General features: G+C 36.7%; 1 protein-coding gene across 1 annotated transcript in view; it reads left to right on the forward strand.

The window, feature by feature from the left end:
• Positions 1-17806, forward strand: part of LOC107655613 (ankyrin repeat and BTB/POZ domain-containing protein BTBD11-A-like) — a 140829-nt gene that overhangs the window by 100181 nt on the left and 22842 nt on the right. Inside the window, exons 3-5 of the mRNA XM_016443182.1 lie at positions 11841-12048; positions 16678-16830; positions 17678-17786. Of these exons, the coding sequence (XP_016298668.1) occupies positions 11841-12048; positions 16678-16830; positions 17678-17786 (470 nt within the window). The remainder of the gene's footprint in view (positions 1-11840; positions 12049-16677; positions 16831-17677; positions 17787-17806) is intronic.

A 17806-nucleotide genomic window follows, 5' to 3' on the forward strand; every position in this document is an offset into this window, starting at 1 on the left:
GTGGTAGCGATCGGACAGGTAGGATCTAAACCATCTTAAAGCCTGCCCTTGAATACCTGTATAGTTTTGTAATCGATCTATGAGTATGTCATGATCTATAGTGTCGAACGCAGCACTAAGATCAAGTAAAACTAGCAATGAGATACAGCCTTGGTCTGACGCAAGAAGCAAATCATTTGTAATTTTAACAAGTGCAGTTTCTGTGCTATGGTGGGGCCTGAAACCTGACTGAAATTTTTCATAGAGATAATTTTTTCATGATCCAGTGTCTGCGAGAGAAGTGAAAATTATCTCCGTTTCGCCTGTAAATGAAGATGGTCCAATCAAGCCCCTTTTTCCCCATCCTCTGTGATGTTTCCTGATGGGCTTGAGAACACCCGGAAACACACCAAGTGCCACTTCAGTATCAGAGCAGCTGTTAAATGCTAATTCACACTGCACCAACAGACACGTTTGCTGGGTTTTGTCTTGTTACCCCTGTCAGCATCTGTTGCTCTTGTTTTTGCGGTCGCAGAATGTCTGAGATGGGACGTACTGTAAACTGGTGATTTTCAGCGTTGGTTGGTGTCTGCCAGTGTGGTGTAAATTAACCTTTAGAGTAATTTTAAGTCATTTATAAGTGAAAAATTAAAGAACAGAGAAAATTGGAAGTATAAAAAGACGGTGATTATTCAATTAGGGGCACATTTGACTACATAGAATCCAATAAAACTTATAGAAATTAGTCTAATGTGCTGATTTGGTACTCAAGAAACATTTTTTTTTTATTATCAATGTTTAAAACAGTTGTGCTGCTTAATTTTTTAATGAAAACCAGGATACATTTTCTTCAAGATCGTGAATAGAAAGTTCAAAAGAACAGCACTTATTTTTATTTTCATTTATTTATTTTGTATTTTGTAACATGTCTTTACTGTCACTTTCGAAGTTTTTTTTTCTTAAAAGTCATACTTTCCCTTAAAGTTCTTCTCTAAAATAAAGAATGATCACTGATGTGATAATTAAACTTATTGTGAAAAGTTCAAAGTCATTTTTTAAATAGCTCTCCTTAACTTCAATGTGATTTAGGCTGTTCACCTGCTTTTGTGAGAAATGAAGGAAAAAAATTAACAGCTCCAGTTTTTACAAAAGACACACCACTTGCTCTTTGGACTGCTTAATAACTGTAGTTAAGCAAAGTTTAGAAAAACTAAGTGTATGAATTTGCAAATGTGGATGCTCAGACATTTTTCTCAATTACTTTCTCTCTGTTTTTAGGGCACCATGTCCTTTCAACCTGACATGTCTATCATTTCTTCACCACTTATTTCTACCTGCTGAGATACACAATTTCCCCTCTGACTCCTTGACAGCAGACTGTGGTACAAAAACACGGCTATTTGCCAAACACACACTCGCATACACAAGCTTACATGTACATTTAGACGTACACAGCTCCTGCCAAGTTGATCATCTGTCTGAAAGCTTTCTGTCTAAATTAATCCTTGTTCAAGCATTTTTGTTAGTAATCTAAATGATCAAACAGCACAAAGAGAAGATGCCTACTTGATGCGTTGGTGTAGAAAACAGATCATAAGACAGGAATAAATATGTCTCATCCTTTTTACAAGCTGAAATATTCAGCCCTAAACACCAAAGAGCAAACTGTGAAAAAAAACCCCAATGTGCAGCAGTCACCTTTCAATAATCGCTATTAAAAGGGCATTGTAATTTAACAATAGCTGGAAGAATTGATTCTAATTAGTTCACCTTACTAGCCTGCACCTTATACAGAGCATTGTACATGACATGCAGATGATTCAAGTGCATTATTCCATCGCTGTCAGATTTAATGTAAGCCTCCTGACAGTTAAAGTTTGACAACACTCATATTGCAGATAACTGCAAACTCCGCCAATATGGCACATAATTGTGTTTGATTGTAGCGTAATTAGCATAGCATACATCAGCATTAGCACATAGAACAGCTGCTTTAGTTTAATTTAGTGTAATTGCTTGTAATAGTGAAATGAATATGTTGGGTTGCTTAACACTTTTGAAATACACACATAATTTAAAATTCTAATGCTAAAACATGTCCGAATCAGATATGACTCAATAAAGTTATGTTAAAATCTTTTCCTTGTTTTTATCCTAATCAGCCAAGACATTGTGTTAATCATTTTTTTGCATTGGTCCAAAAGTATCTATTATGCAGTCACAAGATTATATTTAAACAGTTTAGTCACAGCAGCTTGGACAAGCAAGGTTGTCGTTGGATCAGCATGTGTCAGCAGGGAAATCACATGCTTGATGTTTTATGCATTAATTTTTATGACAACATACAGTACAGTATGAAATATGCATTTACCATATGTTTGAATATTGATAATATAAATGTGCACTTGAGCTGTGCTCCCTTCCAGAAAAGGAGGTGAGAGCCTTCAAAATTTAATGAGACAAAAGTCTTGTGCTGCCTCAATGGAAAAATATCCCACGAGCTGTGCAGCAGATTGCATAGCAAGGTGCCTTTATTTCACGGTCAAAGGAAAACCCGGTAATTATACTGAGAGGGAGTAATTATAAAGGCTCCGGCACTATTTCCTGCTGCTTTCACATTGGTGGTTAATACTGAGACACCTCCATTTGTCACGTTTGTGGAGACAATCTCTTATGCAGAAATTTCCTTCGGCATCCAGCTAGGACTTGCCTAAGATCTAAGGGGAAGTTTTTGTCAACACGGTAGCAATACTTTTTTTTAGGAAAACAATTGCAGTGTATGTGGTTCAACATTTACATATTAGACTTAAAAGGATAGTTCACCCAAAAATGAAAATGCACTCACCTTCAGGCCATCCGAGATATAGATGGGTTTGTTTCTTTATCGGAACAGATTTAGAGAAATTTAGCATTATGTCACTTGCTCACCAGTGGATCCTCTGCAGTGAATGGGTGCCGTCAGAATAAGAGTCCAAACAGCTGATGAAAACACCACAATAATCACCACAAGTCATAATTGACATTACTTTAGTTCATCAGTTAACATCTTGTGAAGTGAAAAGCTGCATGTTTGTAATAAATTCATCAAGACATTTTAACTGGCAAAAAAGAGTCCTCTATTACTATAAAAACGTTAAAAAAAAGTTGTCTTTTCTGAATCAGGAGAGAAATATTCACAGATTAAGCAACGTTTACAAGTGAAAACAATCCGTTATAAAAAAATATGTTGGTGGATTTTGATGTGAGAAGACAATGGGAGATGAGCTTTTTTGCTGGTGGAAGCATTTTTATGTATTATAAACTCATACTTTGGCCAGAAGCGAAGTTTTTAAGTTAAAAATGCCTTGATGGATTTGTTTCTTACAAACACAGCTTTTCACTTCACAAGACATTAACTGATGCTCGTGTGGATTACTTACAGATTATTGTGATGTTTTTATAAACTATTGGACTCTCATTCTGACAGCACCCATTCACTGCAGAGTAAATTTCCAGCATATTTTCTTTTTTGGGTTAACTGTTAAGGCATATAGTTCACCCAAAAATGATTGACTTACCATCATGTTTTTCCAAATCCATATGACTTATTTTTTTCTGTGGAACACAAAAGACATTATATATAAGATATTTTGTGTTTTTTTATGTTTAAACAAATCCTCATGCATTTTGCACACTTCCAGAACCATTATGTAAAAGAGCTATCACATCATTTTAGCATTTAAGAACAGTGATTAAATGAAGGACTCTCCTGAGCACCTCAGAGGTTTGTTGTATAAACTTTGCTAATAAGCATCCTCAGACCCAGGTCATCTTACTTCTTCAGTCTCATTTCCCAGCACTCAAGAGCGCTGCTGAATGCACATGTCTTGCGTTATATTCCCCATGTCATCCCCAGAGATCAGTTTTATGAGATGAGTTGTCTTATATCTGACATCTCAACATATTTCATCATAACATGAGATTTGGGGGCATAAAGGTAAGCCAGCCTGCCACTCACTAATCCTACTCTGGCCCCTTGGGAGCCACTGCAAAGGTTGCCCTGTAGGAGAGGTACCATCATATATGCACAGGCCTGTAGCCAGCCATGAGGTCACCGAGGTTCGGACCTCGGTAAATTTTTCATGTTCAAAAATAACATTTGTTCTATGAATGACTAGTTTGCTGTTTAAAACTCCTCATAGGAGTGTCTGCAAGTTTAGACAGTTTGCAAGAATGTTTAGCGCTCGTAGTATGAAAATGATCGCTGCGAGACTGGCGGAGTGAACGAGTCTTCTTGAGAGAGTTGTGAGCGAGGGCGAGGGCGCAGCCTCCATGTTGCCAGATCCAACTATTATAAGCATTTTTGGACTTGTCTTTTTTACTTAATTTGACACTTTAGAAAGTGAATCGAGTGGAAAGTTGCAGTTTAGAGTCAGTGATATCTTTATCTTATCTTATTTCCAAAGATTTGAAATAATTTCAGTTTATTTTTATTAATTTTTTTGTTTTTTATTTGTTTTATAGCAATATCTGGCAACACTGCATCGCCTACACTTAAACTGACAGTAATCAAAAAAGCCCAAGGGTTATTGGTGACAGGATACTACATTTGGTAAACGAACGCAAAAAAAAAATATTATGATATTATCTGTCAGAAACATTATCAACGATGCCAACAAGCATTTAACACCAGTACACAGATCTGTAGAACAAGTAGGTTACAAAATTAAATGGAATAGCCTTCTCAAACACTAACAATGAAGAAGTCTATGCTATTTCATTCAGTAGCCTATAGTAGTTACATTTTCACAAAGTCATGCTAAAAACATTAATAAAAAGCACTAGACAAAGTTATCATTAATGATTATTAATGATTATTAATGAAAACTATAGCAGTAATATGTATTGGTGCATGATTAATTCAGTTCAATTCAATTCAAGTTTATTTGTACAGCGCTTTTCATGATACAAATCATTGCAAAGCAACTTTACAGCAAATTAAGTTTCTACAATATTTAGTGGTAGCTTATCAGTGCTTATCAGATTAATAAACAACTGATAAAATTATCCACCCCTAACCTAAAATACTAACAAATTTTGATGCAATAAATATGGTATCCCTCCAAAACAGAGAAAACATCTTTCACAAACATCTACATGTCTGTCTACATGTCTGCGGACCGCACTCATTTTCAAACACTGGCTACGGCCATGTATATGCATAAAACATGAGAAAAGCTTAGAAAGCAACACCCCTGGCTGCTGGAATCAGGGTTTAGGGTTGCTTCAGGATAAATAAATTGACTTGAATCCCAGGTTCAGTGTTATACTCTATGGTTACTGTGTTTTGCATGCCTGTGGTAATATATGTGATTAATTAAGGATTATACATCAGTTCATTCCGGTTCTCGAATTTAATATACAGTGCAACTGGGATTTTTTTTTTTTTTTTAAGTTTGTATCACTCTGTTTGTCTGTGTTTGTGCCTTCCAGACAATCTGTCAGTCTGTGTATTAGTGGTGGGGACTTTTTAGTGACTCTTTCTGAAAATTACATTGATTTGCCAGTAGGTGGAGACAGGTGGTGACTGTATTTATTAGTGATTCAGTGATTTATTCACTCAAGTGATTCATTCAAGAGTGCTGATTAATTCAGGAACGGAAACAAAGGACCATCTTTATGAAATAGTAATTGAACCATTTACTTAAACAATTCAGTCAAAAGCGACAAAACAATTCTTTAACAATACACAATGGGCCTCTAACTATGTTCTGAAATATTTCCATTGGTGGAGCAAAACTGCTCAAAGTAACTGCCGATATTGTGTTTAAACTATCATTTACTTAATATGAACTTTTGTTTATTGAATTGTTGTACAAAAGCAATATTGCACTCACAGTTACATTGTCCCTGTGCACATACAAGAAGAATGACACAAACAGTTTGTCAAATTAAATTACAAGACTTGAACTGTTTTCTGAGTGTCATTATATATAGTAACTGCACTAAGAGGATGTAGTTATGGCTTCCCAGAGGTGGTTATTTGTAATGGATGTCATGTTGTAAATGTACCCATAGATGAGACACTCTGTGCTTCTGGCCTCTGGGTGATGGATATTGTGAGTCGTCATTGTTAATGGCGTCAAGTCCTCAGCTAGATGAATCATGGCCCGCAGTGATAGTTTGCCTTTATAATTCCGGTCCACACAGCTGCATAAGGTGGATGAGGCAATCATCATTCTCTGGAGGATTCAGTATGACAGCCTCCAGAGAGCATATGCATACGCAAACACACTGCATAATTTTGTTTGTGTATGTGTGTGACTTTTAAATGAAGGCACCTATTTCAGTGACACATTCGCTGACTAGTCAGGCATAACCAGTGATTCACCAGCCTTGATCTCTTACGGATTGCCTCGCTGATGGGTAAACCATTGTTGGCTTTGACCTCGAGTCAAAATCAGAATCACTGATGGTGCTAGACAGCATTTTTACCAATAAACAAAAACAAATTAGACTAAAAACTGAGAGAAATTTGATAAAAAATCAGCAACATTTATTGCTTTTGCTCCCCGTGTAATTTCTCCGCTTATAGTTCACCCAAAATATAAATTCTGTATTAATTTCCTTACCCTTATGTTATTTCAAATCTGTATGACTTTCTTTATTCTGCGAGAGAGAGAGAGAAATCACTCTCCATACAGTTCAGTGTTATTTTAGGATTACTTATTTTTAGTAATTTAGTTATTATTTTAGTTATCAATAGTTATTATAGTTGTTTTTTTCAGTAACATTTTTTGTCTAATATTTATATTTGATTTTGTTTTAGCTATATTTTAGTTACCGTAAACCATTTTGAATAGTTTTAGTTATCGAGAACAACACTATTACATTGACTGTTCATTGGGACTACAGCTGCTGCAAAGCTCCAAAAATACAAAAGATCACAATAAAAGTACTCTATATGACTCATGCACTATTTTTAGCAATAATCTTACCTCTCCATTGAGCTGTTAACTGACACAATCACTGAGGCTGTGAGTTGAACTCAGATTCATGAACAAATCGTTCAGTTCGAGTTGTGAACCGGGTCAAAATGAATGATTCATTATTTCACTAGCTCAATTGTCAGTAAATAATTTGTGTGTAGGACGTGTAAAATCAATAAAAACATACTTCTTTTAATTATTTAAACACTCTAGGCACAAAAATAAAAAATCACTCCTGTCTGTATTTGTCCATAAGGCCTTGGCAAGTGTCTCAGTAAGGTTGAGGAGATTGCCTGGCTCTGTAAATGCCATCAGTGCACACTTCTGAAACAAACTTCAAAGGGGCCGTGTTTCTTTGACACTGAAAGGGCAGGAAAGAAAAGAAGGGGATGCATTCAGTCTTTCAGCTTTGACTTTGTCCTTTGGCATCTCTTTGAAGCTTCAGGTTGTGGTTCATCATTATTAGATTGCGTCCTACTTAAGATTCAAATAATTGAAGGTCACTGTCACTGATGGTTTCTTGTCCATAGTGAAAGATAATGTGCAAGTTAACATGAAATGACATTCGCAACCTATTTCACATCCAGAATGTGGCACACTTCCATATTAAAAAAGGATGTTCAAAAATATAGGCCAGGACTTCATAATATCTGTCAGAAATTGATTAGACCGTGAAACACGGTGGCTGGTGACTTCAGACAAAAACTGAAAGTTGCACATATTGCATTATAAATGTGTTTAATTTTGATTCCGTATAAATTACTAAAGATAATTCTTCATTTTCTTCTCCTCCAAGAAACCTGCGATAGAGAAGAGGCAGTAGAACATCTTCGCTTACCTTCAAAGATTCCCTATTTCAATATTATGCAAAACTATACAGCAAGAAATAAAAAAGTTGAGTATTATGCCTCAATATCGCACTTGGCAGAGTGGATGGGCTCGCGGGGCATCTCTTCGGCATCATATTCAACGGGGGCGTGATCCGTTCCTCATAATTACACCTCCTTCTCCAGCATCTGCTGAAGGGAGGAGAGAGAGGGAGTTCCTCCGAGTCATTCTTCATGATTAATGCAGGTGTGCCTGAGAGGCCTTTTGGGAACGACCGGAGAATAATTGCCGCAAAGTATAAAGATGTGAGAATGCCTCCGCTCTCTCCCCTCTTCTGACACCCTCCAAACTACACCAGCCACCAAAGAGCAATTAGACTAGAGAAGGCCATGTAGAGGATCTATCATTTAGGCTGCCTGTTTCTCTGTAGCGAGCGAAGATGGGAGTAAAGGGGAATTTGTGGATCTATAATTGGAGCAATTTCAAAGCTGAATCACACCCGAAAGGCTTGAGTTGAAAAAACTGGAGCCTCTGTTGTATTGTGGTAAAGAGAATGTACCTTCCAGGAGGATGAGGTGTCTAACTAATCTGGATATGTGGGCCATCTTTGCCATTTATCAGCAGGTGTTTTGCAGCCTGTTGTGTGTCGATTATAATAGTGTCAACTAGATTTTTAGGTTTTATAAAGACATTTTGAGTGGTACTTGCCTGTGCAAAACTACAGTGTTGTGGGCGGTTGCCAAGACATTGCTAGCTTGCCAAAGCATTTCAATTTGTCTTTTTCATTTAGTTTTAGTTTAGTTTTAGTGTTTTTGTTTTTATTTTAGTTTATTCTTTTGCTGCCTTTGTAGTGTTCAATGATATTGTATTTAAAATCATTTAAAAAATGTAATAATTTAAAATGTATTAATTAATAAATGTAAATAAAAACATTTTCATTTATGGTTCATTTTATTTTTTTAACCATAATTACACTAATTCTAATGTATAGAGACCGTATATTAGAGAGAAGATTTGTAACATTTGTATGTTTAATGGAGGCAGATTATAAAATTAAACAAACAAACAAAAATAAACTTTTTTAACTACAATTGGCCATTTTTATTTTATTTTAATTTGTTTTGGACTCAAATCTATTTTAGTTAATTACACTCATTCTAATGTATATAGACCATATATGAGAGAGTCGATTTGTAACATTTGTATTTTTAATGGAGGCAGATAATAAATAAATAAATAAAACTAAAATTGATTTGTGGCCATCTTTATTTTATTTTAATTCCTTTTGGACTCAAATATATTTTAGTTTACATTTCAATTTTTTCAATTAAGTTTATTTTTATTTCAAATAACAATAGTGGTTTCCCTTTAGTTTCAGTTTTAGCTTTTTGTCAACCATAATTACACTGATTCTAATGTATGAGAGAGACAATTTTCACATTTGCATGTTTAATGAAGACAGGTTATACAATTTAAAAAATATTATTATTTTTAATAACCCTAACCCTATATCTAAAATTCATTTGTGGCCAATTTGATTTTAATTCATTTTGGAGTCAATAAAAAAATGTCTTTTAGTTTACTTTTCAGTTTTTCCAGTTAAATAGTTTTTTATTTTTATTTCAGATAACTGTTTTCGTTTAGATTTTATTTTAGTATTTACTAACCATAAGTACACTAATTCTAAAACATATAGATGGTATACAAGAGAGAAGAACTGAATCCGAGTGATGTCTTTATCCTTTTCCTCTCTATTATGTTGGTCAGTGCAGCTCTGATGATTAGATTTAATTGTGATGGAAGTGACACCAGTTCCAGAGCCATTGGTCAACTGATTCTTAGTATTTTGACAGAGCAGTCATATTTTCTGCTGATGCCGTATGTTGTGTGCTTCAGAAAGGTCAGTGGCTGTAAAGCTCAGCAGTGGTGAGTATGAGTGCTATGCAGAGGTCTTTCCACTCCTCTGGCCTGCAGCTGTGCTCCTCACACACCCGTGAGCTCCAGAGGTGATTCACAGGTCACATTTCAGCTGAGCCAAACCATCAGTATTTGAGGAGCAAGGGCCGATGGGGTCCAATCATTTTTATTATCTGATTTTTTAACAAAGGTTTACTTGCTTTCAAACAGCAGACCCCCTGCAGCACCACACCAGACCCCGTATTGAACATCTAACATGTTATTTGCTATAAAACGTGTTGATGTAACATAATTAGTTACTTTTTATTAGGTCAACACAATGATGTAGTATTTTTTAAAGATTTGAATTCTGTCTTGGCTGTTTTCGTCTCTTATTTCGGCTTCTCGTCTTCCTTGTGCAGCTCCAAGTCAGTGACATTTCCCCTAAAATCAGCAAAAGCCAAAATAGAAAATGGTTCAGGCAAAATGTACAATGTTAACAGTAACTCCCAGGGTGGACAGTGATCACACTGGAATCAAATCCTTTTGCATTCTTGCTGAGAGAGTTGTTCCCTTTTTGCACGGATCGGTGCTGAATAACAACAGCAGCTCGGCTGCATAGTTGCTGCCACTTCTCTCCCGCCTCACACACACACACACACACACACACATATATATATATATATATTATGTAAGGCCTGTTAACTCCAAACTCTGCTTTCAAACATTTAAATTCTTAAACAAAAAAACAAAAACAAAAAACAAGCTCTTAGGGACTATTAGAAACCTGTGCCTGATTGCCTTCTTTAAACCAGTTCTCCTCTATAAAATTTGAATGAGGAGTATACTTGGAAAGAGAGTAGATTTGCTCTTGATAAGGCTTTCCTTTGGATAATTCACAAGGCCATTATAGTAGCACCGTCAGTGTAGCTGTGTATAAGGAGGTGTGTGTGTGTGTGTGTGTGTGTGTGTGTGTGTGTGTCACCAGCTGCTGCCTTAGTGCTTCATCCAATAAAATTAAGAAAGCAGCACAGACACAAGTTAACAAGTTAAGGTTTAAAACAGAGTGTACAGACTTCCTTCTGCGCACATTCTCAGTAATTGCAGTGTGTGTGTGTGTGTGTGTGTGTGTGTGTGTATGTTATTCTGTTTCTAACTGCTGAGATTTCCGAAGAACCAATTAAATTTTCCTTTGTTTTGCAAAGAAGGCTCAGTGATTCATCCAAGCTAATAATTTTATCAGTAAAGTTAATAATTTGTATATGTGTGTGAATATAAAATAGGTCTCGCCGACTAATAATTTTGTACAAGTATTCACATGTAGAAACACAGACTTCTGCCATATGAACAATAGGTGCATAATTTTGTTATAACTTTTGTAACTTGTCGTATTTATATATTTTTTTAAATCATGTTTATTGTAGTTATATTTATTACTTATATTTGTTTATAATATTCTGTGTGTGTGTGTGTGTGTATAAATGTTTTTAATGTGTGTGTGTGTGTGCGTGTGTGTATGTATATGTATATATATATATATATATATATATATATGTGTGTGTCTATGTATACATCATAACACATTCCATGTTTCTGTCTACCAGGTGTATTATTATTATTTATTTATCATTTATATGTAGCCAAAATTTATGAGAAAAAAATTATAAATAGTGATTTCTTTTGGAAAACGTGTGTGAGAACCCAAGTCTCTTCCGCTGGATTAGTGCCTTTTCAAGCACTTTTAGTCACTTTAAACTTCTTGAGTGTCTGTTACAGAGTTTAGATGTGCTGAATTCAGAGAAGGGCTGCATATTTTCAGATTCTTCTGTTCTTGTTGAAATTTTAGATTTAATAGAAATATTGTGACATTTTGGCAAGTTTCCTTTCCATAAGATGAGCGATATATTCTGTATCCCCTGTACCAGATTTCGGTGAGAAAGGGAAAAGGTTGTTATCCTGTAGCTGTCATTTCCTGCTGTAATGAATGTCTAGCTGTCAAATGTGCCACTGTCTGTGTCTCTTTGTGCATGCTGTGATGTATGAGGCCTCTAGTTTTATGTCAAAGACTGTCTAAAAGCTTTATTTGATGCAAAGCCATAGTCTCGAGGGGGGTCTTTGTGAAAGTACATTCTCATATATTCAACCGCATGTCTTTACTGCCCCCTGTAGGTGACCTGGTGTCCCGTGCCATGCATCACCTTCAGCCTCTGCACATCAAGCACCCCAGCAATGGAACGCCTGTACACCAGAACCGCACCGGCACTGTGCACTGGGAACCGGAGGCCCTCTACACGCTCTGCTACTTCATGCACTGTCCTCAGATGGAGTGGGAAAACCCTAATGTTGAACCCTCGAAGATCACCCTGCACACTGAGAGGTAAGAAGCATGAATGTATAAGAAGCATGAAAGTTGTCTACATCACGGTAATGCAGTTAATTAAGGCAGCACAGGAAGTTATAGAGGGTTCATGTAGATACATGAATCTAATATTTAATTTGTGGTGTTTGCTAATGCAATCATCACTAGTATTATTACTAGCAATATCCAAGTTGGTTAATTGGCTGTTATTTTGATCATAACCATGCCCTGCTTGACCATTCAGGCTACAGCTTTGTAAACTGGTAATGCACATTTTCCATTTTCAAAAAAATAAAAAATAAAATATATATATATATATATATATATATATATGTGTGTGTGTGTGTGTGTGTGCGCGAAAATAAAAATAATATTTTTTTATGATTAAAAAAATAATATTTTATATTATTTTATTTGACATATTTACTCAAAATTCACCGAAACAAATTTGATAAATTTCATTTGCATTTATTTTACATGATGATATATGTGTTTTATTTTATTATTTGCTACAAATAATACATAATAGAAATTATATACAATGTAAATAAAACATTATATATATATATATATATATATATACGCACACACACACACACAAAATACAATTTTTATATATATTTTTTTACTTTTTAAATATTTTTGTATTACTTCAGCAATTAGACACCCCTCTTCTCTAGTTACTTGTATTGACCAGTGAAAACAGTATATTTTTCACTGATCATTATTAGCCATAAGAGATATTTGTTTAAGTGAGTCCTGAACAATACAGTGCAAAGGGGGATACAAATCAAGTCTTTTCACCTGGCAGATGATAAAACAGCTGAAAAATCCCATGGTTTTTCCTCAAGTAGGGACCCGTCCTTTTCTGTCGACCAGAATATCATAGAGGCTTTTGCAGCCACTCAAAAACCGCATAGCAACAAGAAACAACCACATAAAACACCTTGGCAGTGTTATACAGCATCCAGTGACCCGATACATGATGGTGGCGACATTTTCTTCAGATGACATCTAGTGCACTGTTGCTTTGTGCAATGCGTCCTTGTTCTGTATGTCAATTTATGCCCAAGGGTTTTTCAATCACCATGGGGGTTGCTTCAGACTGCATTCACACTATAAGGGCACAGGGATGCCAAGGAGAACGTGATTTAGACGTCATCTTGAATTCCCTTGTGCTGTGTTGCAGCACAATGAAGATACAGTAGAACTCTTGACTGCTGTTGGAAGAAAGCATTAATGGATTGCTATAGAGTTATGTTCAGCATTCGCTCCACATTGATATATCCATCAGGACAACTCGTCCCAGACTGTCCCACATCACTCAGGTGTGATAAAAAGCCCCCATCCAAGGACCCTGTGGGACGCCCATGCAATGCTCGACAGAATAGGTGCATGAGCAAGCTGCCTTCATCCCCAGGGACAGACAGTCTGCTCCATTTTATTCATTTCTTTCTTGGCCTCTCACAGAAGAATGAGAGAGTAGAGGAAGAAAGAGAGAGTGAAAGATGAGAGAATGACTGAAAAAATTACATAAAATAGATGTTAGGTGAGGACAGGAATAAAACTGAGTGGAGGGGTAATGAATAGAGATGGAGAAAGAAAACAAGAGATCAGAGTGAAGGAGCATCTGGAGAGGTTCAGGGTTGTGGCTTTAGATTTCAGACTTCAGTCGAGTGGACTATTGTTGATGTGCTCAGTGACATTTCATCAACCTTTTAACTTTCCTGCTGTAGAGGGAAAATACACCAGGGGCACGTGAACACTCATATCCACATGTAAGTTTTAGCCTGTTTTGGTCCACACACTGTACCGCACAGTTTCTAACATGAAATGCACTGAAAGATCTAGGAAACTTATTGGATTGTGCAAAGCTAGCTGTTAGACGCAAGTCACAGGAAGCACAATTAGATGAAGATAGAGGGTTCAAGATGAAGCTTGACGGCTTTATACCCTTGAACAGGCTTTGGAAATGCATATGTCTAGGGTCAAATGCCTGCTCCTTTTTATGTATGTCCAAGTGTATGCACTGACAACTCGAAAATGTTTTTTCTCTAATTTGGAAATTACGATTGCATGCTTTGTCCCACACACTGCATGTTTTTCACACAGAGAGGTGTGTGCAACAAGTTTGACACAAAAACAAGTGTAGGCGGACAAAAGCTGTGAAGTCATTGTTTTTTTTTCAAACTTGAAAGCCATAAACTGAGGCCATTTCACACAACTGTGTATGTTTATCATATTGTCATATTATTTAGCTGTTGGCATTATTAGCATGTTGATCCACAACAACCCTGCAAGACTCTAAACTCGGTTAAACTGCAGTGCAATAATGCTGGATATGCTGATCGGAAATGCTTGAAGCAAAATATTCAACATACAAAGACTTTCATGGTCATAGTCATCGTGACTCACTGCAGTTGAGTCAGCTTCCTCATATTCCTCGACCTTTGCCCTGTAAAGAATAGTTTTGAAACTTATACAGTGGGTACGGAAAGTATTCAGACCCCCTTCAATTTTTCACTCTTTGTTATATTGCAGCCATTTGCTAAAATCATTTAAGTTAATTTGTTTTCCTCATTAATGTACACACAGCACCCCATATTGACAGAAAAACACAGAATTGTTGACATTTTTGCAGATTTATTAAAAAAGAAAAACTGAAATATCACATGGTCCTAAGTATTCAGACCCTTTGCTGTGACACTCATATATTTAACTCAGGTGCTGTCCATTTCTTCTGATCATCCTTGAGATGGTTCTACACCTTCATTTGAGTCCAGCTGTGTTTGATTATACTGATTGGACTTGATTAGGAAAGCCACACACCTGTCTATATAAGACCTTACAGCTCACAGTGCATGTCAGAGCAAATGAGAATCATGAGGTCAAAGGAACTGCCTGAAGAGCTCAGAGACAGAATTGTGGCAAGGCACAGATCTGGCCAAGGTTACAAAAAAATTTCTGATGCACTTAAGGTTCCTAAGAGCACAGTGACCTCCATAATCCTTAAATGGAAGACATTTGGGACGACCAGAACCCTTCCTAGAGCTGGCCATCCGGCCAAACTGAGCTATCGGGGGAGAAGAACCTTGGTGAGAGAGGTAAAGAAGAACCCAAAGATCACTGTGACTGAGCTCCAGAGATGCAGTCGGGAGATGGGAGAAAGTAGTAGAAATTCAACCATCACTGCAGCCCTCCACCAGCCGGGGCTTTATGGCAGAGTGGCCCGACAGAAGCCTCTCCTCAGTGCAAGACACACGAAAGCCCGCATGGAGTTTGCTAAAAAAACACCTGAAGGACTCCAAGAGGGTGAGAAATAAGATTCTCTGGTCTGACGAGACCAAGATAGAACTTTTTGGCCTTAACTCTAAGCAGTATGTGTGGAGAAAACCAGGCACTGCTCATCACCTGTCCAATACAGTCCCAACAGTGAAGCCTGGTGGTGGCAGCATCATGCTGTGGGTGTGTTTTTCAGCTGCAGGGACAGGACGGCTGGTTGCAATCGAGGGAAAGATGACTGCGGCCAAGTACAGGGATATCCTGGATGAAAACCTTCTCCAGAGTGCTCAGGACTTCAGACTGGGCCGAAGGTTTACCTTCCAACAAGACAATTACCCTAAGCACACAGCTAAAATAACGAAGGAGTGGCTTCACAACAACTCTGTGACTCTTCCAGCCAGAGCCCTGGCTTAAACCCAATTGAGCATCTCTGGAGAGACCTAAAAATGGCTGTCCACCAACGTTTACCATCCAACCTGACAGAACTGGAGAGGATCTGCAAGGAGGAATGGCAGAGGATCCCCAAATCCAGGTGTGAAAAACTTGTTGCATCTTTCCCAAAAAGACTCATGGCTGTATTAGATCAAAAGGGTGCTTCTACTAAATACTGAGCAAAGGGTCTGAATACTTAGGACCATGTGATATTTCAGTTTTTCTTTTTTAATAAATCTGCAAAAATGTCAACGATTCTGTGTTTTTCTGTCAATATGGGGTGCTGTGTGTACATTAATGAGGAAAAAAAATTAACTTAAATGATTTTAGCAAATGGCTGCAATATAACAAAGAGTGAAAAATTTAAGGGGGTCTGAATACTTTCCGTACCCACTGTATATGTAAAACCGGTGGTTGGCGCATTGAAAAAGTGTAATAGAAGCACTTTTGCAGCTGTATAATGATATTTTTGCATTCAGATTCAACTGTTTATCTGTAATGAGAGCGTTTTCTTGGTAATGAGCAGCTTGAGTTTCCCAACTTTATTTTTCTGACTGAAAACTTGTCAGGATGGCAACAGGTCTTTTATATTCTGCCGCTCTAATTAGATGCAGCTTAGCGCTGGTAATTAGTAGCAACTGTAATCCCACCAGAAAGCTTATGATTACTTCTCTAAAGTATCCTAAAGCTGCACGCAAACAGATGTGTCCATTCAAATTGGAAATGGCAAAGGTGATTAGAAGAAACAGACATGCTAACAGACAACGGTTTGAATACATTGAACTGAATTTGTTTCTTATTATCTTAAAAACCTTTGATTTGAAGGCTTAGTGCTTAAATGCTAGAAATGAAGTTTGTGGGCAAAAATTTATTATGAAAACAATAACTTAATGTAAATTATGGGGTAAATATTTCTCTCTCCTGTCTCTGCAGGCCATTTCTGGTGTTGCCTCCGCTGATGGAGTGGATCCGGGTGGCCGTGGCGCACACAGAGCACCGCCGAAGCTTCTCTGTGGACAGCGACGATGTACGACAGGCAGCCCGACTGCTGTTACATGGGGTGGACTGTGAGCCGCGGCAGCTGAAGTATGTTTGGGATGCAACGTCACTTCCATATATGCACAAACACACAGGTGTCTATGTGCACACTATGCACGTAGAATGCCTTAATTAACAATTAGTCATTCACTGAAGGACAGTACACACACACACAACATGTACTCATTCTGCATCCTTAATGAATTAAGTGTCTTTAACTTACTGTGTGGCTTTAGTTTCCTAGTGACAGGCTCTGAAGTGCTATGTTAATGGCTTTTTACATGGTCATAGTTATTTTCTGGAGTTATTTTCATGCTGTTACCTTCACAGATGCAGGATGTCTTGGCAAACAAACAACATTTCATGTCAGGGTTTCTTTTTCCATGGAAACAAATCTTTCGAAGTGAAAGCTGGCTATACTACTAATCTAATCTAATCTAATCTAATCTAATCTAATCTAATCTAATTTAATTTAATTTAATTTAATTTAATTTAATTTAATTTAATTTAATTTAATTTAATTTAAATGTGTGTGATATAAATAATATATATTGTATTTTTACTTTTTTATTATATATTCAATATGTATATGATATATATTATATATAACAAAGATTTCAAGTAATTATTAATATACATTTATAATATTTTCATGTGTATATATTCATATGTAACATGTAATATAAAGAATTTTTATATAAATACCAGCACTACACTGTATCTAATTAGTGTGGCAGAATATGACAGATCTTTTGTAAATATTGTTATAAAATAAAATATAAAAACATAAAATAATTAAATTACCAACTAAATGAAAAACACATAAAAAATAAAAAGTAGTATTTCTTGTTTGGAGGTGTGTAACTGGGGTCTGGGCTGTCCTTTTATTTAACAGGGCAGACGACTGCTTCTGTGCCACACGGAAACTGGACGCTGCATCCACAGAAGCGAAATTCCTGCAGGACCTGGGGTTCCGGATGCTCAACTGCGGACGAACTGACCTGGTCAAGCAAGCAGTCAACCT

The sequence above is a fragment of the Sinocyclocheilus anshuiensis genome, unplaced genomic scaffold, assembly GCF_001515605.1.
Source record: "Sinocyclocheilus anshuiensis isolate Anshui unplaced genomic scaffold, SAMN03320099.WGS_v1.1 scaffold916, whole genome shotgun sequence".
NCBI classification, from domain to species: domain Eukaryota; kingdom Metazoa; phylum Chordata; class Actinopteri; order Cypriniformes; family Cyprinidae; genus Sinocyclocheilus; species Sinocyclocheilus anshuiensis.